This window comes from Nanorana parkeri, unplaced genomic scaffold (genome assembly GCF_000935625.1).
Source record: "Nanorana parkeri isolate BGI_ZX_2015 unplaced genomic scaffold, ASM93562v1 scaffold123, whole genome shotgun sequence".
NCBI classification, from domain to species: Eukaryota; Metazoa; Chordata; class Amphibia; order Anura; family Dicroglossidae; genus Nanorana; species Nanorana parkeri.
The window spans coordinates 1,215,373-1,239,631 of record NW_017306391.1 but is presented as its reverse complement, the minus strand read 5'-3'; the positions used below and the strand labels follow the sequence as shown (position 1 = coordinate 1,239,631).

At 41.3% G+C, this 24,259-nt stretch overlaps 1 protein-coding gene across 1 annotated transcript in view; it reads left to right on the top strand.

The window, feature by feature from the left end:
• ATG5 (autophagy related 5) overlaps positions 1-24,259 on the top strand; it is a 135,544-nt gene that overhangs the window by 23,952 nt on the left and 87,333 nt on the right. The window contains exon 6 of the mRNA XM_018553524.1: positions 19,949-20,043. Coding sequence (XP_018409026.1) covers positions 19,949-20,043 — 95 coding nt within the window. The remainder of the gene's footprint in view (positions 1-19,948; positions 20,044-24,259) is intronic.

Sequence of the window (24,259 nt, the reverse complement as noted above, 5' to 3'; positions counted from 1 at the left end):
AGGGGGGAATCCAGCCCCTCCCCTGTCACGGCAGAGAGCCGTGACAGGATCGAGAGGTGATCGAACGCCGGTATGTGTTCGCTCACCTCCCGATCTACTGAGCCGACCTGTGACAGTTTCATTGTCACAGGTCGGCTAGAACTATGAGGTGAGTGAAAAGCACTCACCTCATAGTTCTCCTTTAAGTCCACTTTGCTGTGAAAGTATAGTGTAGTCTAAATGAGCATATATTTTGACGCACTTTTGCAGTGTTCATTTTTTATATTATAATAGAGGTTTGCCATGCACAGCTTGAATTTCAGCTAATTCCTACTGAATCAGCTTAATATTGAGTCGGGTTGGCCCTGTTCGCACCATCCGGCTCCAGAAAGGTCTATTTCAAAATCGCAGTTTCTAGAGGGAAATTTGTTGGCTGAACAATGACTGTATCCCATCAGATGCAGATCATGTGAATAAAATAGCTAGCAGTGCAGATCCAGGCTAAATGCATGGAAGGGGGAATTAAGGGGCTTCTCTTGTTCAGCCGCAGGGCTGATCAAGAGATCTACACATGTATGGCTAGCTTTAGTATGTTACTGCAATTACTCTGCCTTCAGCTGTTGGGTTAAGATATCAGCTATGTAGGGAGAGCCTTGTTTTTTTGGTGGGGTAGCAGATCTATAGACCTGTGTTGTGAGATGAAGCTGTGAAGCACAGCCATTGCATAGTATTGAATATGCAGTGAGTGCCTATGGCTGTTTCCTGCGTATAAATAATTTCATACTATAGAGAAACATTTTTTTAAAACTTTAACATACATTGATACGTTTGTTTACACCAAGTAAATCACATTAACATATCTGAAAAACACATCTTAAACAGAAGCTGTCAGGAACATACAATATTGACAGTTAATATAGAAAGTTTCTATAAATTCACACCTCCTTCTCAGTATGATGATGCACAGTTTGATGCAAAATTGTCTTTCCATTGCACAATTGTTTTCATGGCTGCTCTGCTTTTGACAATATTCAGGTAGAAGTACGTGTATTGATTATGTCGACACCTTATAACCTCATGACCCCTTGCATACCTAACTGTTAAAATGGGGCAGTAGCTGAGTTCTGAGAAGCACAACACTACTGGAGAAAGCTTGTGGGCTCAAGATGGCATTTGGCGTCTCCCATCTGCTGATAAAGCAATGACTCAGATGAGTAGTGACCTCCATCTTTCTGTTGCAGAATGACAGATTGTAGAGTTCCAGGTGCAGCAAGGCAAAATGCTTAACATTTAGTCATATTTTGTTTTTTCTGTATGTTTGTTTAACCGGCATATTTCAGAAAGCCAGCATTTCAGATCACAAACATAGACACATATGATGTTTGATGATTTTGCCCTATTTTTACAGAATAAAAGCAATAGTATCTTTTATTTTGGTTTGAAACATTATTTTGCATCTAGCGTTAATGAGCTGGTTATTGGTACTTAACATTAAAAGTAATCAGCTGCTCTGTTTTCTCCCTTAAATAGTTTTAAAGCCCAGCTGTATTCAAAAAGTATTTTTTCCCCCACAACCTCTAACTCACCCACCCCTAACCCATCCTGATGGGCTTTTGTTTCCACTTAACCGCTGAAGTCAGATATACTCGCCTAAATTCTCCCTCTAGGTCCTTACTGCTGCCATTTCTGCATGAGGGGACCGCAGATGCAAAGGTACGATGGCGCCTGAGGCTGCCAGTCTCCTTCACTACCTTCCACTGACATCTATCTTCTGAATCCTGAGAGGACCCTGGCCAATGGACATCCAATAGGAAGTGTCCATGTCATGTGCCATGCGTTCTGGTGTGGGCAATTGCACTGAGGGTGGGGGGCGTGGCTGCGTTGCCATTGACTTCAATGCACTTCCATTCCATGCCCCCTACCACCCTTGGACGCAGGAAGCCAGCCAAGATGCGATACATGGTGTGAACAAGCCCTTAATCACACTTATCCCCTGCTACCCCCTATCTCCTTATGTGTGAAAGTGTGTTACCAAGAAATGTTCTTGTTGCCCAGTTTCAAGCTTTCAGTACTAAAAATGAAGTTTTTTTTCGGTGATAAGAAGTCTTCTAATCAGCACACTTGAATGCGTCTTGCTGGAAATGTACAATGTGACAATCTGAATGATCATGAGGAAGGGGAGACTGAGGAAATGCTTTCCTTCTGCGCAAACTAAAGATACTCTGCCAGACAGCACCACTCAGCTTTTTACTCATAAAACATTTTCTTGAAAATGACACTGTTGCCCCCCTCCTTTTCTACCTGCTGTGTTCCAGTTTGCCATGTGGAGTTTTAGTTAAGAAGAGAGTCTGAAGGCAATCCACTTTTGCAGTGCTTTGTCTTCAGAAATTTAGGGTGTTTTTATATAAATAAATTATATAATTAGTTATCAACTTTAAAGGAAAAAGAAAGTGGACCCAAAAAATATATAATTTGATTTTAAAGAGCAACCCCTGGAAACAAGTGATATGAGTAAATTGCTATTTATCCGGGAATCATTAGTGTTAGAGATGAGTGTTTTTCTTTCTAGGTTTCCTTTACAGCTGAACTCCAGGATATGTAAATACTGTGTAAATACAAGATCCACGTGTATTCATGCTTGAATCTTAGAATGTTTTGTGTATTTATTCCAGATCTGTGTGGTACTTTGCCTCTGTATAGGATCTTCCTGTGATAAAGACCTGTCACTGTACTAAAGGCTTGGTGTTTTATATCTTAATGAATTCTCTGCATTAAGGTAAAAAATTGCCCAGCACCTTTCCATGTTCCCTTGTCTCCCCTCTCCCCCCCCCACCACACTTGACCTGTGGTTGCCTCCGCCAGGACCAGGAAGATACACGACGTTCCCCGAAATTGCAGGTTGTGGGAGAGGGTACTGAGGGCAGAGGAGCGATAGGCTCCTTCTGCCGTCACTCAAACTGTGACTGAGAGCTGGGTTGTGGCTTTCCACACGCTATGTGAGTCTGTGGATGCACACAGCTAGGTGCGGGCACAGCCGAGAACCCGCACTCATGGGTGTCTCCTCAGCACCCGGCTAGCTGATGGAGACATTTGCAAACAGTGGGGACTAGTGGTTTAGGGTAGGCTACAGAATGAGGAAATAAAGTTTCAAGTATAAAAAAAGTGAATTAACCTAAGTCTGGGCTTTCTAATCATAAAAAAAAAGAAGGAAGGTTTAATATCACTTTAAGATCTGTAACACAGAGAGGTTCTGAGCTCGGGGCAGTGCGTAACTCCCGGTACCTATGGGATTTGTGTAGATACCTGTACAGCCACGTCTTCAGCAGCACACAGCTGTATGGTGTACCTGTTACTCCCAGCAAGAGAAATACGCTGGGATTTGCACTTTACAGCCTTGTTTGTCTGCTCCTTCTCATTTAACTGTCCAGTACTTTAGCCCACACAGATCTGTGTTACCTAAAGTGTATGTAGAGCATAACAATGAATTTGGCGTATATGCTCCTTTTTGTTCTGTTAATATACTGTTGATTTTGTTATAACTGAGAAAAAAAAACCTGTTGATCTATGGATCTAGTGCTGTCTTGTGTCCAGGGTGTTCTGCAATATTATCTCAGCCCTGTGCGGTTCAGCTCTCTGAACTACAGAACACATCTCCACTATGATGGAGAGAGATAATGGAAATGAAGACAGGGGGAGGTGTGTTTTGTAGTCCTAACACTTCCTTTCCTAGGGTGACAAATCTGCTCCTCCATAGATACAGTACAGGGGGTAAGCTTTGTCACCCTAAGACAGGAACTATGTTGCTTGCAGGATTACCATGTGAAAATAAAGGTAACATTTTCTGAAACGAGAACTAATACATCCACTACATTTAAGGGCTGGAAGCTGAAATATATGAAATATATTATATTTTTGTTCTTGGGTTAAGATACATTTTAACTGCAGTAAAAAAAATCCAGTATTCTCCCCCTTTTTGGGGGATATGTGACAGAGCTGTGTATATCTCAGAACTGAATGGTTGGAAATACAAATACTTTGCCAAGTAAAACCACTCCTATTTATGTATTTAATTTGTGCTGTTTGCCGTGAGTACAACTTTAATTATTGTAACCTAGCAAGATGAGGTTCATTGGTTGCTTTGGGTCAACCTAATTACTTGCAGACGTTTTTATATGTGACCTTTTTTTGTCAGGTTACATTCAGGCTCTCTTTAAATTTTAGTTGTGTTGTCGCGTGAGAAGCTGAAGAATGACTTTCTACCAAAATGCACACATCTTGAAACCTAACGAAAAGCTTACAATACGTCTTTTGAAAACTTTCAAAAGCTAATTTTGATATATCAGCTATTTGCAAAAGAGAAATAAGAAAAGCTAGTGAAACCAAGACTTTAGAAACACACGTTCTGTTCAGTTTTTTTTTTTCTTTCTAAAGCAGGTTTTCGTTTAGCTCTAACGTTTTCTAATGCTGCAGTGAAACATAATAAATTACCACAAAACAGAAAGAAAAAAGAAAGAAAGAAAAGAAAGTACCATTTGCAATAACTGCCTCAAGACAGCTACATCTGCCGCGGCTTTTATTGTGAAACCCTTGGGCAGTTTAAGTTTGGGCTGAAACAGAGAGTAAACATTTACATTTCAGCAGTGGCAGTTCTTTATTGGATAGCCATAACCAAATTGTCTTCAGGGTCATTAAAATGGCAAACGGCAATGTAAAAATAGATTGTTTGGATAGACTGATTAATTTCGCCTAGTTTTTAAATTGAAAGGCTGTTTTTATTACCCAGTGCATTCATACTGGAAACAGAAATGGTTGGAATATAATGAAGAATGTTGGTTGCTTCCATTATTCGTGACATTATCATTTAAAAAAATATTTTAGACTTAAAACTTAGTAGATATAACAGATATAAAAGACACAAAGTAATCATCATCAACACATCCTTAAATGTATTTTTTTTTGTGAAACAATAAAGCAAGGTATAACACATTCCAGCAGCAATAAACATAAAGAACATGTTAGAATGGGGTAAAAAGGGTTATACCCCATGAAACATTCCACTCCAACATGATACGCTACTGAAAAGCAAAAATACTATTGAGAAACACACTCCCTCCACCAGCTCTTTTTAATAAAATTAATGATTATATCTGAGCTTGGGAAAGCATTGAGTTGAGTCTGGAGACCCAATCCAAGGTGGGATAAACTCAGGAAGGGTTGATGGGACCAGAAGAAAGGCGAAAGAGGACTATAGGAGCAGTAAGGAAGAAATAAGACCAAGACCTGCATGGGATGGGTGAGTGTGATACAAAGAGGAGTGGTCAAGACAGAAAAGAAGCATACATGCAGCGAAGATTAAAAAAAGCATAGAATGCTGCTCGACCCCCAGCCCTGCCGCCCCCAAAATGTATGGGTCTTCAAGCCATTTAGGAAACCATTGCCTCTTTGTAGGATTGAGATGAGGTAAAATCAATCCAGGTGGACCAGGTCACCGTAAACTTGTCATATCTATCAGCAGTTAAGTCCTCCATCATCATAATATCATTAACTTTATGAATCCACATGTGTATTGAAGGAGGTTCGGAACTCTCTCTCTATCTGCACACAGGCCCTCAGTAAGGAGTTTTTATATAGCTTTTTCATATGGTTGTTTAGATGAAGAAGGTACGTGGTTGGTCTTATATCCAACCAGGAACCCATCAGCTTGGGGATGAGTTCAGTCACTCTCAGCCAAAAAGGCTGTACGTTAGGGCAGTCCCAGAAGATGTGCAATGTACCACCAACATATTAGGAAGGACAGTAGGGACTTTATACCACCTTGTCAGAATTGTATAGCCTGCTTCTTACATCTGACCAGAAATGGAAGGTTTATGCGCGTGCAATAAAATGTGTTCCCTTTGTGCCAAGGGTAAAGAGATCCCCAGGTCAGAGTCAAATTTACCAAGATACAACTTAAATGTTTTTTTTTTTAAAATGCAAACCGTGTAAATAACTGCATTTTACTTGATCTCAGCTTCTTGTACTTCCTGTACAACAGAACTCAGAGAGAGAGAGGGAGAAGCAGCCTGATGAGCCAGTTTGGTGTGTTTTTAGCACAGGGAGCATGCTGTGACAGCCAGATGACCTCATTAGTTTGCCACTTCTTCTTTTACTTCTAGTCACAGGGTGGGGAAGAGACATGTATGTGAAACCGTAGCAAAGAAAGATCAAGTCCACTCTCCTGCAAGCTGCACTTTAATGATATGGACAGCACCAGTTGTCAATATGGAGGCCCATAAGTAAGAAGGGGAGGCACAAACTCAAATTTGATAGGAAAATTTGAAGTTTGTTTATAACTGCTGTTGTCTAGATCTCTATATTTACATTATATTGACTTGCAGCATTAAATGGAAGTAACCATTACATGTGCATTTTACTGCTATATATAGCATGTTAAAGCATCTGCTAATTACCAAAAAATGCTGCCCCCTGAACAAAGAGAATGTGAACTGTCAGTCCTCTATCTATCTATCTATCTATCTATCTATCTATCTATCTATCTATCTATCTATCTATCTATCTATCTATCTATCTATCTTATCTTATCCTATCCTATCTAACATCGTGTTCTGTGTATATTTTCTGTATTTGCTTTGTTCAGTACTAAAAAAATGCATATGTTTTGTCATGTACTTCTGAAATATTGCTTATTATTATTTCATAATGACATTTAACCACTTGAAGACCAGGTGTTTACACCCCCTTCCTAGCCAGGCCATTTTTCGGTATTCAGCGATGTAGTACTTTGACATTTATTCCGTCATGCAACGCTGTACTGAAATTAATTTTATATCATTTTTGGGGACAGATAGAGCTTTCTTTTGATGGTATATAATCACCACAGGGAGTTTTATTTTTTACTATATTAAGGTAAAAATTACAGGAAATTTTGAAAAAACAAAAGTTGTTTTTTGTTTACATTATGTTAGGATACAATTATTATTACACAATTTTTTGGTAAAATATAAAAGAGGGGGTCACATCGGGTAAATAGACACCAAACATGTCAAGCTTTAAAATTGCACGCACCCGCGAAATCGCAGAAAACTACCATACTCAAAATTGACCATAGGCGCCGCTTTAAAATCTTTTACCGCTCATCATTTTAGTGTTATCAGTGATGGATGGCCCTAGAATTATTGCTCTCACTGCGACGTTTGCGGCGATAGGTAACAGGTGTGGCGTAATGGTACAGTGCACCACAAAATGCTGATGTCATGAAGTGACATTTCAGTAAAGTCTCAACATGCAATTTGAGAAAAAGCCACAAGATGGGAATCGTCGTTTTCACACGTATGCGCACCCGATGCATGTTTGCATGCGTGTATGTATGGGTGGAGACTTTAAAAAAAATTGCGTTTTTTGTAAATTCTTTTTCATGTGTGACTTAAAAAATGTTTTGCAACTTTTTTTTCCTCTCCAAGACCCCTAATGTCACCTGGGGACCTCTAAAGAAGCTGATGAAGCAGAGATCTGCTTCATCAGCTTGTCTGCAGCATCTGAGAGTGACACAAGAATGTAATATACATCACTTCCGTATTCTGGCATCGGAGAGGGGACCAGAGGGAGATCATGTACCGATCTCCCTCTGATCCCCTGTCACAGAGCCACCATGCTGGTCCCGGGCTCGCACCGTGCACAACGGAGCCCGGGACCAGCTGGAGGGAGGCGCACATACCGGCACGTTAGAGCCGGCGGATCGCTTGTATGTAAACGGGCATCGCTGCCTGTTTTTACATTTTGCCACTTTCCGGCTCACACGCGCGGCTCACGAGTGGGCGTGGCTGACGGAACGTTTAAAAACGGCCGCTCAGATCCAGGAAGCTCCCGGCCGGCTGTTTTTGTACACGACCGGCCAGGAGGTGGTTAAATAAGGTCTCCAGGAAAACTGCAATGGTTGAGTGCTCGTTTTTGTCTAGGTGCTAAAATAACGAAGTTGTATTCACCCGTAGCTCCTAACCGGTCAGCTGTCCCGGTGCTCCCTCCAGCCTGTCTCCTCCTCCGCTGCGGCATTTGAATCTTCCTCAGCGTCTTCCTGTCTATGCACAGTGTATACACACTATGATTTACGGAACCTTGGACCGCTGCTGAGGAGGGGGAGAGTGGCTGGAAGGACCTAAGAACAAGCCGGTGACAGAGCATTCGGTGAGTATAACTTAGACAAGACAAAAACAAGCAGTTAACCCTTGCAGTGCGGGGGGTTTAGCCCTGCTCCAAGGGTTAATAAAAATGTTTTTCTGGAGTTCTTTTTTAACCACCTGCTGTCCGGCCGTTGTAATTAAACGGCCGGACAGCGGCTTCTTGAATGCGGGTGGGCGTTTTTAAACGTCCCGTCCCGCTCGTGCCCGCCGCTAGTGAACAGCCAGCGATGGCTGTTTACATACAAGCGTTCGGGCGTCTGTAGAGACGCCCGATCGCTTGTAATAAGCACGTGGGTGTGCGCCCTCCGCTGCTGGTGATCCCGAGCTCCGCTGTGCCCGGTGCGAGCCCGGGACCAGCACAGCAGCTCTGCGGCCGGAGATCAAACTGAGCTCAGTACACGAACTCCGTTTGATCTCCTCCTCCTCCTCTTCTGAATGCAGGCAGTGAGGTGTATTACATCACTTCCGCATTCCTCTGTCACTCTCCGGTACAGAAACCGGAGAGAAGCTGGTGAAGCAGGTGTTTGCTTCATCAGCTTCTCTGGGGGTCCCTAGGTGACATTTGGCTGGCGGGTCTGGCAGCGGTGAGCGTGAGTTGGGGAAAAGGTGCGGCGCGCAGTGTGTGTGGCCAACTGATCGGAAGCCGATTAATCGATTATTGAAAAAGTTGACAACTTTTTCAATAATCGATTATAATCGATTATGTCGATTAGTTGTTGCAGCCCTAGAGGGAGGCCGGTAGACATGGTTTATCTGGACTTTTCCCAAGCATTTGATACGGTGCCACATAAACGCTTCTTATACAAGCTAAGGTCTATGTGCATAGATGAAGTAGTGTTCACGTGGATAGAAAACTGGCTAAAGGAACGTGTACAAAGAGTATCGCTTTTCAGACTGGGTTGAGGTCATGAGTGGCGGGAGCCGCAAGAGATCACGGGGTGGGCGCACACACAGTTAAGATCTTCGGCTGGGAGAAGAGGAGAGACACAGGGCAAGTCAATGCAGCTGCGTGCACCCCGCACAGATTCTGTGAGACACAGAAGACACAGCAGTCAGCGCTGGATCAGAGACCAGCACCAGCACTGAAGGGACTCCTGGAAAGAAGAAGATAATCGTATTGAGAGGCATCATTTAAGGTAAGTCCTTAAAGGGGTTCTAAACCCTTCCGTTTTTTGTGCCTATATCTACTGCTATCTAGCAGTAGATATAGGCAAACAGTTTAAAAAAAAAAACAGCTTTAACAGCGGTTTAAACGTACCTTGTTTTCGCTGTGCGCTCCCGTCTTATATGCTTTGACTACACTGATAGCCTTTCAGTGACCAGCAATCACAGTTTCTTGGTTGTATAATGCAAGAATTAAGATGCCTACTTTCATTTTTATTTTTTTTGTCTTAGCTAACACCCCGTAGGCTACTCTTCTATTGTGGTTTTTCCACTTTTATAGAAGATTACTCCATGCTGTTTCTTCTCTGCTGACACAGTAACTCAACTGTATTTACATATGTTTTAGCTGATACTAATCCTATTTAATTGATCTTGGCAGGGGTATATAAATTGCTATAAAAAGGCAGTTCACGCTGTCACTGAAAGCTTTGTTAGGACATGCTGATACAGAAACCTGTATTACCTTTATTGTTTTATCTAGTCAGGTTTTCCCTTGGCAGCAAGTCATCAGTGAAACTGAAAACACTGTTTGACCCCGAAGGCATGTATGGGTTTAAATCAATGTTCTGTTCACTTGTATATTCGCATAATTTATGTATTTCTAAGAGCTGTTGCCATCTTTTCGAAGGCCTTTTATTAGTCTATAGACAAAGCTGCAATAACAGTCAGAAAGTTGTTTCTGAAAGCTGAACTCCAGGCAGGTATGTAATATGTAGGCAGATAATGAAGGTTTGTATCCATGAATCCATTATTACATTTATTTTTAATGCAAGTAGTGTATGTTCCTGTAAGTGGCTTGGCATTAGCCTCTTGCAGTCTACTGTAAAGCAGAGCTCAGGCTAGGAAAGGAAGAGGCAGCACAAAGAGCCAATCAGTTGTGCTGTAGGGCTCATGTGCTAACAAGGAGCAGACGAAAGCAGAAGAAATTAGCTAATTAGTCTTCTGCTTCTCCTTTCACTATCCAGTCACAAGCTAAGGGAGAACATAAGCTATAAATGTTACTAAGCTGCAGAAGAAAAAACACATCTCCTGACTGTGCTGTGTGGCAAAGTTGTGTAACTCTAAGAACTGAATTGACAGAAATACAAATCCTTTGACCAGGAAAACAGCTTTACTGTGTGATCTATGGTTTATGAGAGTGTTGTGTACTAGTTTATTCATAAGCTAATCGCCCTTTGCAAAGAAGGCATGAAAACAATATCCAGATTGTGTTTGCTCTTGTTGTTTTTAGCTCTGGCTATAGGCTCCATTGGAAGCAAATGAAACAGAGCTATATGTTTCTAGAATAGATCGCCCTTTACAGGTAGCACACCTAACATCATAAGTTGTGAAACATTGCTGTTTGTAATTTAGTCTCCCTGTTCCTGAGTCTACAAGTTTACTTTTAGGGCGTAGATGATCAGATGGAAACTGCTAGAAATTTTGAAATTATTCTGAGACCTTTCCTTACTACTGTATTGAGTGCTGCTGAACTGATGAACTGAATGTTTTTAAAAAACATTTTCTTTAGTCAAGTAAATAGCATACGCACATAGATATTTTGTATTCTTATTCCCAGCCAGCAAATTGGTTTCCAGGCTTCTTGTCACATGTTATCCAGACTATCCATATCTAATTTGCTAAAAAGGCCTGTTTACAGAGTGCAGTTGCTCAAGAGGAGTGACTCATCTCCTTCCTCCTCCCTGCCTACTGATTCAGACAGGGCTGTACTATGTTTTAATCAGAGAGAGAGAGAGCCTGAAAGCAAACAGCTTCTGCTATGCTCCCCCTTTGTAGAACCTCTAATGCTCTGTAAATCCAGAGAGTGCCGTTCGCGGCGATATGTAACATGTGTAGCGCAATTGTTATCCCCCTATATAATAGCAAAGGCACACTGACAGGTCCTCTTTATGGAGACATTAGGGGTCTCTAGGACCCCTAATATCACCTGTGGACCCCAAAAGAAGCTGATAAAGCAGATCTCTGCTTCATCAGCTTCTTCTCTCTGGCTATAGCAGCCAGATGACTGACAGGTGAATGCGGAAGTGATGTAATACAGCGGATCCCGGGATTCAAGGTGAGGGGTCAGGTGGGGGAAAAAAAAAACCGGCAGGGCCGACCGCGCGCGGGGGGGATGGGTTGTGCCGCGAACGAGCACATGTAGGCGATCGGCGGGCTATGGACCCGCTGATCGCCTATATGTGAAACACCCGGTACCGGGTGTTCGCATTGGACGGGTCTTTTCTGCCCGTGCGTGCCCGCTAGGGGGCGCGCGCGAGCAGAAAAAAAAACTGCAAGGTGTATTCCCAAACACACTGCTCCTTGGATTTTGTTTTTTCTAGAAATCTCTAAATTATAGAGACGGTAGTACGCTAACTTCCCAGGAGATCAGCACTTTCTAAGGTACTGCAGCTACTAAGTCTGGCAACAATCATTTCATAAAGTCTCCAAGAAAATGTACTGTTTCCAGACAAATGTTTTATTGCACAACAACTAAACCTCTTGATAACGTCTTTACGCTTTGTGTTTTGAGTTATAGCCACATAATTTGCTGTTTCGCTATTCATGATAATGAACATGTGTACTAAGAAAGTGTCTATAAACTGTATATTTATGACCATGTTTTCATATCATGAAGTCTTAAACACAATTCTTTCTTATAGTTCTTCAGTAAAATATATTACACATTATTCAATTTCTTCTTTATCTTCTTGTGAAATTCAGTCGTAAAATGATAGCATTTCAAGTAACATAGAATCAACATGTTTGCCCAACAAGCTGGAGGCTGGCCAGAGTATGTTAAAACACTTGTTTGAATGTATTGTTTGCCGTTTTCAATCTTGGGCATAGAGACAGCTAGAATATTTAATATGTGAGAGAACATAGCATTTACTAGTACAACTGGATGAGATCCATCTAAAATACAAGCTCCTCATGATGCTTCATGTGGTTTTTTCATGGGTGGGAAAAACGTAACTTCAATTGAGTTTTTATTTTTCAAATACACCTAATACAAGTTTGTGGTTGAAGGCATTGCCATTTTCAGAATGCGCACATACATTTTCCGGGTTAGGCAGTCTCAGTGGTTCATGCCACCTAGGTCATTGAATGTTCTTGTTCTACCATTAAACAATACTACCCTTTCATCTATGGTTATTACACAGCTTGTTAGATCAGTTTTTTTCTTGTGCTGTAATTGCTTTCTTCAATTAGAAACCTTCATTGTTAAAATTGCTGAAACCAATTAGATATATCATTCATTCAGCAAATTGTCTGTTTCAAAGCTTAACTGTTTTTGGCTTTATATATGAAAGCAGTTGTGCCCTTGTAAGAATTCTCCTTTGGTAATGTATTTATTATTATTTTGGCTATAAAATATGGAGAATGGTCAATTAAAAACAACTTGCAAAATATCCAAGCCTATAATGGCCATTTTGTTTCCATATGCAAGATAATTTTTTCTAGATATTAGCCTTATGCAATTGTCTTTGCCGTCAACACAGGACAAGGAAATGTTGGCACTTTCAGCCATTCAGGTTTCTCTAATGTTGTGCACAGTACACGTCATGCCTACCACCACTATACATGCTTATAAAATAGGAATCAGTGTGCTGCTGCTTAATTGTCCAGTCAGCAGGATGGGGGCCAAGAGGTGACTAAGGTAGCAAAACTTCAGCAGCCCTATTCTTCTGTAGTCATCCATTAGATGATTAGTATCATTGACATAATTTCTGGGAAGGAATTGAGATAAACTGTTCACATTTATGATGTTTGCAGCTCGTGGAGTAAGGACAGACATTTGTATGAGGAATATCTCTATAGGTTGAACTCAATGGACTTGTGTCTTTTTTCAACCTAACTAACTATGAATAGAACTGACATTCTGAAATATGATTTGACTTATTTAAGGGTTCGGCAGTCTTTCATTTAGAAGTTTGCATGCTTCAATATTCTTTATTATTTTTAGTTTTGAGAAGTCTAGTAAAAGTGAAAGAAAAATGAACCGCTGTAAATGAAAAGGATCAAGAAACGATAAAAATGTGCTAATGTATGAATTTCACAAACATATGTGTGAAAACAAAACACAGTGCTAGCTTGATAGCAGGGGGGTCTAGAGTATATAAGGTTTATTTGTAGGTCCATTTTTAAAGATTCACACAGGCATATGATTGTTGTCTGATCTTAACAAAACTTTCATGATCATTTAACAAATGTTGCCATTGGAGTACCACAATCTCTGGATCATTCAAAAATCGGGTTTGAGTATATAAGGTTCAGTTGTAGGTCATTTTTTAAAGATTCCGATAGACATTTTGTGATTGTTTCCTGATCTTAACAAAACTTTCATGATCAGTTAACAAATTAATTTCCATTGGGTTACCACAATCTAAGGATGATTCAAAAATTAGGTTGTCATTAAGTTACCATAGGTTTTGAAAAAGCTCAGAGGGAGGAAAAGAAGTTTGGATGTTTTTAACAAATATCAATCTGTTCCTGAGGGAATTATGTAATTTATTGAATGTACGCATTGAGTGATGATATCCTTGCAGTCAACCAACTCATGATGTCTGTGGGTTATCAAAAGATAAAACAATATAGACATATTTAGATCAATAAAATTTGTAAGCTGGGTATATAACATCTCCATTTATAGGGACCATATATGATCAAGGATGGAAACTTTTGTTTGCAATACTTTTCATTTCATATTGTCAGAATGTTGCTTTTTTAGGTTGTTAGTGTTAGGGATTATGTTTAAGTAAATTATTATTATACAGGATTTATATAGCCCCAACAGTTTGTGCAGCGCTTTATAATATAAGGAAGGCATTACAATCACAATACAATTCAAGACAAGATGGTAAGGAGGGCCCTGCCCGTAAGTAAATGTCCAATCCCTGAAGCTGAGCTGGTGCTGAACTCCCTGGCTGTTAGACTAGGGGGTGAGCATGTCGTTGGGGCACCATAGTTTGTTTTGCTTGGCTGTGGCTGTCTGTGGTTGCTGTACTTATACCTGTCTGCAAGTTTATTTTGGGGCTAGAAGTTTGACTGCTGTGTGCAAAGAGCAGATATAGGTGCTTGTACTGGGGCGTCTCCCAGAGGCATTGTACAGCTGGGGTGTCTGCTCCTAGTAATAAACTGGACCTTGAGAGATAGCTGGTAGGAGAGGGCTGCAGAGAGGCTGTGAGTAACTTGGGGGGAAATAGTTGGGAGAGGTGCGGTCTACTGCAAGATGGCTGTTTCTGAACTGAGGGCTGGTGTGGGGAGCCCTCTGTGCCACTCTGAATTAGCGTCATTTGTTTACATGGTGCTAGTGGCCGTCCCGACCGCACCATGGAAACACAGTTCTGTGTGAAAAGTTTGAGGCACCCCACGGTGCCATGGCACCCAGGTTGAGAAAGGCTGCCTTATGGTGCCTGATGCCCATTGATATTCATTTTATATTCAAATGCAGGTTAACTAGGACAGTGTCACACTAGTTGTGTTGTGGTAAGGCATGCTACTGCAACAAAATGTCACTCAAGTACACAAAAGGTGTGCACCTGAACCACTTTGCAGTGAGTGTTAATGCACTGCCATGCGTTTTGGTGTGATCATTGTAAATAAAATAGTGTGGATGGTATTTTTGGTCTGTTAAGCTACATTGACAGCCTATTGAATAGACTGCCTTATATTACAGTATATTATGCTGTGTGAATTATGTTGCATGTTAATGTGCAACTTCCCACAGCATAATATAATGCACCCCATCAGACCGCACAGGTTTAAAGGGATCCTAAAGGTTAGTTTAGGGTACCTGCATCTTCCAAAAGGGTAAATCTCGATTTTTAAGGGGTGTGAGATTTTGCTTCAAATGGTAGTGCGTGAAGGACATAGTCCACTTGCAAACATCTTCTTTTTTAGGGCTTCCTGCCCACTTTAATTTAAAAGTTCACATAAGTTTTGCCTCACTGGGGTTTCTCCAACATAATAACACAAAGCTTACTTGTCTTTCAGCAAAATAACATTTGTAAAGGTCTCAACAACTTCTGGTTGCCCACAACCTTAGAGTCCAGTCCCAGGACTTTACTGTATTTCTCCTCAGTATCGCTCAGTATCTTTCCTCAGCACCAAGCGGCTCACCTCACACCTGTGGGACTCTGGCAACTCCATACCTCCTGCGTGTCACTTACCTTTTTTCAGTCTGTCCAATGGGTCCCTCAGGTGCCACCCACTCTCTCGACCTCTCCCAATCTCCCCGGCTGTTCCATATGTGCTTCCAGCACACACCAGAGTCTGCTTATGACCGTGTGCCTCCTTCACACCCACAACTCCTCCCCTGAGCTCTGGTACAGACTCTCTTAAAAAGGCTGCTCCCGGCAACTTAATCAGCCTAGACTGGTCATTGGCAACACTTGGCCAACACCTGGATTTCATCCCACCCAGAACCTTAGAAATCTCCAGAGTTCCAGATCCCAGCTGCAATCCGGAAAATCCGTAAGGAACTGAAAAGCAAGCTTCTCCCCCTGTAAAACTATTAACATTCTGGAACTTCTTAGTCTGAAATTCCTGGGTGCCAAAGTACATAGTAGCATTGCCTGGCTATACTACAGGGGTTAAATTAGTGTTGGACATTAGACTATGGGTCTGGCTATAGTTAAAGTTAATGGGTAGAGGGTTAAGATGAAGGGCTGGTTTACACTGCAGCTATAAGGGGATATTTAATAGGTGATTCTGATCCTTATTCTGTACTCCCTGAGCACAGGCCTAGAACATCTTGCAGGTTTTTAATACTGCCTGTGTTCCTTTTGGAGAGATGCATCCTCTCTACAGGTCCTGGAGGCCATTTTCACTGGTCAGAAATCAAAGGGATAGCTAAAATTTTAGAGTTGTCACCACAACAGCAGGTGATGTGAAATTTCACAATAGGTACACTTATCCAAGAGGGGGTTTTCACTCACTTTAGAGAAATTTCATCTCACATCTACTCCATGCAAAACTAGGGAATGTTTATTTTGTTTAAATACACTATAATGCTAAACTATATCGGGAGCAGGTGGGGTGTTGTCAAAGCAGCATTTTTCATAATCCGCAAGTTTTATGAAATTATTTTATGGAAGACATTCCTCTGAGATTGCCCTCCTCCAGCAGTGCAAGGTTTGTGCTCCCCCTTCCTCTGCCATCTGCTACTATTTCAGACTCGGCATCTTCCATTTATTAGCTTGTACATTGATAATATAAATGCTGTGCATGGACACCTAAGCTACATTGTCCCATGTCCTACTTTCGGCATGCTGCAGATAATGTGCATTGCATTATGCAAGTGCCATAGGCAGTGTACAGGAAATGTGCTAGCAGATGGGTAACTGAGTTTTTGAGATACAAATTCACTCCTAATTAAAAGCTCTACATGTTTTTTATTAACTTTATTTGCACTTTCAGCCAAAAGGCTCAGTTAAGACATTGGTGATCAGTAAGAAGCATTGGCTTGATATATTTTCCTAAATTTCAGCTCTAAACTCCCAGTGAGCATGAGCTCTTCTTGCCTGTTACTCTACTATTTCTGTACACAGAGACACGAAGGGGAAAGTTGTAATTAGCAGTAATATAAATAACATACATTGTATATGCTTTCATTTTTCTTTAGAATAAAGTAAAGATATGTTTCCCTCTAATATGTCTTTGTCTTGTTGTTGCTTTACCTTTGCTCTGTACTTTCAGGAATCATGATGGTGTAATGTGGAAAATATCTTCATAAGAGTCATCCAGAAATGCAGTCATTTAATATTTACATAATCTGCGTTTGATGCGGTTGCTTCTTGTGGAGGGGGGGATCATTTACAGATTTTTGTTTGAAGGCAGAAGCCAAATGTGGCATTTGTCTTCTTCACATTAAAGGAGGCCTAGTGAATGTTAGTGTGTCTAATGATGTCATGTAACCAATTATTTATTTTCATTTTGAATTGTAAAAGCTTTCTTGTGACTGGGTAGCCATCTAGTTCCTTTGCTTTAGATTTCATGTCTTGCTTTGTCTGGGGATTTTTACTCTAGTTCTTATCTCTTGTAATTCAATGAGGTGATTTTTGCAGCAAGTGACACTTTCTCTGCTGGTGCCTAACCCTTTCATGAAATGACTTGGCTCTGGTCCCCAACCAAACAAACAGTGGTGCATAAAACATTTCAAGAGAGAAAAGTTTTGTTGCTCTTAGTTTCCAAATTTCAGTGCAGTTTGGCAAAATAATCAGGAAATTCTGGTTCCAAGAGGCAACAAGAATATACTTTTATGCATTAAGCTTCCATTCACATTTTCATGATGCAGGAACGCATACGTTCTGGTATTGCATGAGATTGCTTGCTGCACTGTTAGGTACACTGAAGTGCCATTATATCTTCATAGCACCGCAACACAGTTAGACATCACATGTGTGTTGCATCATACCACAATGCATGGTAACATGTTTTTTGGTGCGCTGCGATTTTATAAAAAGGTGCATGAACTTCTTTGACTGTGATTGTAAGTAATTTGAAATAGCTTAGAAACATTTTGACTTTTAATATCGCTTTAAAATTGCATGTTAATGTGCAACTGTTCAGCTTAAGAGAGAACTATGGGGTAACCTTTTTATCCCATAGTTCTCTTTAGGGTCACGGGTGGACATATACTAACCTCCTCCTGTGACCCAAAGCTCAGTATATAGTGGGCTATATAATGAGAGCGCCACAGCCATAACGGATCCTGACAATACTGTTGAGATCCACCCAGCTGGCTGGTTGACAGCAGGCTCTGCCTATCTAGAGGCAGGGCCCACTGTGCCCGCCCCCTCCCCGTCCCTTCCGTCAGTCAGTGCTAGATGATCAGAGAGGGGAGGGGGGAGTACCTGCTGGGAACGGTGACGACAGTCACCGCTCTCTGCAGGGAGATGATCGGGAAGTGAGCGAGGGACGTTATGTGTTCGCTCACTTCCCGATCAGTTTCATTGTCACACGTTGGCTGTAACTATGAGGATGAGTGTAAATCACTCACCTCATAGTTCTCCTTTAACTTCAGGTAAGCAGTGAAATATACAGTTAAATTGCCTGTACGGTATACCTTGCCTGAAAAAGGGTTTGTAAGTCTGTAAAGCTAGTTATGCAATCCAGACTGCATACCCAGGTGCCGAACCTCTGCTGAAGCAGCACAACTTGGTCAAGAACTCACCCCCAGCCTGCTGATTGGACGAAGCAGGGAGCTGCTGTATTAGGGATTACATAATGCTGGCATCAACACAAGTTCTTCTGCTTATAGTTTTTGCATGTAAATGATTTTTTAATGAATGCATAACTGCATTGTTGTTTTCTGGTAACTGTAGGGGGTTCAACTTTTACTAAAAATAAAAGATATGGTGTATCTTCTAATGAAGACCTAAAAATGGAAGGTGAAAGTGAACAAGGGTGTGCGAATGGCACACACAATCTGATAGAACCCATGATAATGGGGAAACTGTTATGAGTACAGGAAACCTAAATAGGTTATGGTAAATGTAAAGAATTGAAAATCGAAGGCAATATGTAAAAAAGTTTAAGAAAAGAGAGGCACTGCTAGAGAATATATATGAACCCTTGTGAAACGGCAACAGTGCACACACATGCAGTTCATACCACTTAAATGTCAGTTTCTAAAAAATTTGCCTGGTCAGCTAGATCCTATAGTGTAATCCATTTAATATAAGCTTCACTGGTTGATGTGCATAATAAGGCCACAAATGGTGTGGAATTTTGACTATATTTTAGGGGGGTTGGTTCTCATGTTCTGCACACCTATCGAGATTGGAAATTGGTCCCTGATTTCCCTATTGAAATAGAAATGTCAATTTTCATTGGAATACATTTTTTTAAACATATATATTTATTAGGGATGCACCGAAATGTTGTCCGAAAATTGTACTTTGGGCCAAATGCTGAAAGTACCATAATGGCCGAATATGCGGCCGCAATTCAGTGCATCCTGACTGCTTCTCTCCTCCCCACTGAGCGCCAGACTGTGTCCCCTCCGATGCTTGGTGCTCTCTCCCCCCCACCCGTGTTGGCAGAGGCAGTGGGTATCCGAGGGGACACAGATGTTACAAAGGGGCTCCCCTGCTCTACATTTAGCACTGCTTGCCTGCAGCAGGGCTAAATTTAGGGAAAAAAAACACTTGCCCAGCTCAAGGAACTGCATGTGCTGGGGTATAGGAATTGCGCATCCCTGATATATGAGTATATATACCAGTTGTGGCAAAAATGAAACCAGTCTAGGAGGCTAGCTTTGTGGAGTTTAACTCCCAGACACTCTATTTATGTAATATTACCACAGTATCAGTTATTTTTTGTGTTTTTTTGGCCCTGATGAGATGGTTTACTTTTTTAGAGAGGTGGGTCTTTAGCACACCCATAGATGCATTTTTAACAATCCCAGTCTTTTTTTCCCACTGAGGAGATTTCTCCTAATGGCACAATAGGAAGGAGTTTGGTTCTTGCTGGTGAGAATTCCAGAAAAAAGAACTGACAATTGCTTTAACTCAGTCCCACTTAGCTAAACATACAGACAAAATGTTTTGACTAGAGTTCTACTTTGAGTACTTATATGAAATAAGCCTATTTCTAAATACCTTCTGTCCAGAAGCTTAACTTTATTCATGAATTTATTCTAGATAAATTTGACCAATTTTGGGCCATAAACCGAAAACTTATGGAGTGTTCCACAGAAGAAGGAGGATTTCGTTACATACCTTTTCGGATATACCTGGTAAGTCAAATAATTATTTTACAAGATCACAGTAAATCAAATGTAATTTTATTTTTCCTCTCTATTCAACGTTAAAATATGAGATGTGCAAGTCAAAATAAAAAAATAGCAGGTTAAGCAGTAGAAGTGTGAATAGCTAACAGTGTGAATAGCTATAGGATGTAAAAGATAACTTTAAAATAGTGATCAATTTAACATTTTTCTCTGGACTGCCACAGACTGGTTCTCCTAACCGCGCAAATATGACAGCAATAACGTGCATGTGCGGCACAGCAGCAGTGTGTAAAGTCACATTTGCTGTGATCGTTGACAAGTCTGCAATGCACAATTGAGAAAACCAGGAAGGAATATGGTGGTGGTGGGAGAGGGGGGCATGGTGGAAGCTCTTTGTTGTCGTACAAAGCTGGTCAACATCAGTGATTGACACATTACCCAGCTCCCACCGCGAGTGAAGGAGGACAGCTACCTTACAAGCTAAGCCCATTTCCCTGGCGAAATATACAGCAGACCATGAGTATGGTCAGGGTATCAAGCAGTGCACAGTGCCTCACCACTAGGCTAGCATCTGTGGTAGCAGTCTTGAGAGCATGTGCTTTTAGCACTATGCCAAACACCCACCACCTGCTCTTATCATTCTGTCAAATGCCCCCTACTACTCAGCCAAATGCCCACCACCTACCCCCACACACACTACTTTTTCAAGTGCGTTCACCACTCGCCAGATTTCCCAAACCCCCACCCACACTTTTACCAATGTGCCAAATGCCCCAGCCCCTTCTCACCAATCTAGCAGGCTTCCGCCGCTTGCTCTCACCATTCTGTCAGCCACACCAGCACTGCAAATGTCTGCACACTAGCCTTAATTTATTGTACTGCACCCCAGGACCAATAGAAACTGGGAAAATCTAGTATAGAAACAGTAACCACATCCTCTGGCCACTGGCTCTGGTCTGCTACCTTTGCCTGAATAGTGTCTCTTTGTTGTGATAGGCAACCTCCATAATCATTTGTGAAGCATGGGATGAAACCGCCTATTATATTTATATGCCATTTTCTTAAGCAGTATCAGAATCTCATTTTAGGATGGGTTAGTGATTTACTACTGAAACGGTTATAAAAAATGTACAGTCTGCTTACACTGTTACTCATACAATGTGCTGAAAGAGAAATTTGATCAAGAAATATATTTGAAAAACAACCTTTTTTTAGGTTCTGTTTACATTGACTGCAAACAGTACAGTGCATCCCGACATCCTCAATTTGCAAACTTATTTTGCATGTTACTGATGGTTTGGTATATCCCCTTGTTCGGTTAATTTCTAGTTTTTGGAGAAGAATAATCCCATTCAAAATATGCATGATATCTTGTTCAAATTGCACCTTGAGATAGGCAAATTACACCAGATTTTGGGAGAATCAAAGCCTTTCTGCTGCATTTCAGGACAGATGATATATTTTCCGCCACTTGGATCAGATTGCAGAACTGTATTACTGAAGACACAGATAATCACATTTGTATTTCCTGCTTACCAGTAAATACATCTTTACTCTTAAAAATTTTAATTAGTGCTTGTTTTTGTGGTCTTACTATAGATTTTCTGGCAATACTGACTCACTAAATGCAAACTGGCTAATAACTTTGCACGTTGCATCAGTCTGTGATCTATAAATATTCAAGATCTGTAGTCTGAGTCTCAAAAACCGCCTCTCTCCTGTATGTGTGATAGCTGATCACGCTACAGTGTGCTCCTCTGGCAAGGGGACGAGGACTTCAGATATATGTTTGAAACAAATGCTTAATGTCAAAATAACCACTCATTGTGAAACTAATGATTAATTGGGAACGGAAATTACAGCTATTACCATGAACGTTACCTGATGCATAAGCAGTTGCCACACTGCGCTATTAAGCCTCAGATAAATGATATCTAAATAATTTGTGTTTTTATTCCCTCACCAAACGACTAACTTTGTTTTCTGCATAGTTACAAACCACGTGATATAGGGTTCTGTCTACGTACCTTGGTAGACATTTAATACATTTATCAATGATGGGTTTTTTTCCCGCTTCACCCTTTTCTCTGAGCATTAAATCTCAGAGGATGCACTCAAATCAAAATAATAATTTATCAGTTGTTCCTTAATACTTAATTTCCTTCACTGAATGCAGCATTCAGAGATTATTTTGGTTTTAAAAAGCCATAAGAGGATAATATATAACAGAGAGCAGATAATGCTATGGACTCTTGAAAGGACACTTCAGTGTTTACAATGTGTGAATTTTACACATCATTTGTGAAATTTAGCCCAGAACTTGGAGCTTGCAATCTTCTGAGTATTTTCTGCATTACGATGCAGAGAATACTCTGTGATCTGAGAAACTAGTCAGATGACCTGTCAGTGTCATGTGACCAGTTTCCTCCTGACATTTATATTTTCTGCCTATTCACTCAAATGAATGGGGCTTCACTTGCTTCAGAGCCCCAAAGCAAACGCTGTGGAAAACACATATGTTACACACAAACCTGTGCTATATAAATGTGCCATAAGGGTTTTCTTTTTTTTAAGGCTTCGTTCACACAGGCAATCGAGGGGCGGTAAAAACAGTCTGCGTTTTTTTTTACCATCTCCTGACCTAAAACTTAATATAGTGGCCGCTTAAGCTGTAAAGGGTAATTCTACTTTCCCAGGTGAATTTGTGAAAATTGAATTACCCCCTCCATTCTGGCACCCTCTTCCTCCCCTTGCAATAATTACCTTTAGGGGAACGTTTCTTCCCCTCTTCTACTAGCGCTGTACTATCTGTATTCCATACACAGCAGCGCAGCCCTGCGCTCTGTATTTCAAATTTCGCCCACAAATGGCGAGCACTTATTGGTCACCGTGACTGACCGTGCTGACCAATGAGAAGCGCTTCTTGCTAATAGATGCTTCCCATTGATTAGTGTGGTCAGGTTAATAGGCTAACCAATGAGTGCTTGCCATTTGCCATTTGCGAGCAAAATTTAAAATATAGAGCACCTGGTTGCATTCCCATGTACGGAGTACAGATAGTACACCAGCAGCGGGAAAGAAGCGTCCGCCCACAGGTAAGTAAAGCGGGGGGAAGGGGGCCCGATTGGAGGGGGTAATTACATTTTCCCAAATTCACCTGGGAAAGTGGAATTACCCTGTACATCTATATTCACAGTAAACAATTTATGATTCCTGCGGCAGCAATCTACACATTCCTGCGGCAGGAATCCCAGAGATCCTGTTTTAACGCAACCGTTTTCACATGTTCAAGTGAATGCCTAGATGATAGTGGCCACATCTGTAAGTGACAGTCCACATGTAATCACTGTCCCTGGACGCAGGATTAATGCATTCAGGAACCGTGATCTATTCCAAACCACATGTAATCGTATCATGCGTGTGGAAGGAGTCACTTGCGGACTGCCGTTTACAAATGCCAGTCAACACCGAATGAGTAACAGCAGCCACAGCTAAATGGAACAGCTGCCTCAGGAATCCCTGGGTTCTTGTTGCAGGAATTCCAAACCACAAAGTGTGAATGCACCCTTACACATGCCATGGCCACACACATTTTCCACAGCATGTTGTGTTTAGCACACGATCCCACTTGCCAAACGTGACCATTGTAAACAATAGGGCCATGCGATACTGCAATAGAAAAGCCTTATTGGGATAACAAGAAAAAAAACTAAATATCGTAGGCGGCAGTATTACCTGAACACTGGGCAGCCACTGCTCTGCCTCCCTGCAGATTGCTTTGAGACGGTGGAGCCTGCTGTCCGTCTGAACGAGGCCTAAAAAGTAGCAGAATGCCTGTGGTAAGGCCACAGAATAGTGCTGGGAAAGTCCAGTACTGCTTTCTGAGCAGACTGTTTTGCCGTATATCGTTGTCAAGCATCGGGCACCAATATAATGTTTTTTATGTGTGTGTTGCTGAAACTGTGATGAAGAGTAACATGGACTCGGCACAATGTCTTTCTAATTAAATATTTCAGCTTTTATGTGTGTGTGACTGTTATTCACCTATTGTACCTTATTTACCTCTATAGAAATTATGACTTTGAAGAGAACTGCTTAAACTGTATGGATAGCCACATTTTTTTTTTGTCTTGGATGACGTGTGGAAGGCATAGAACCCCTATGGGTTTTTTTTTGCTGTCTGTGCCCCTGAGTGGAAACACACCCTCTCTCTGTTTGCCCT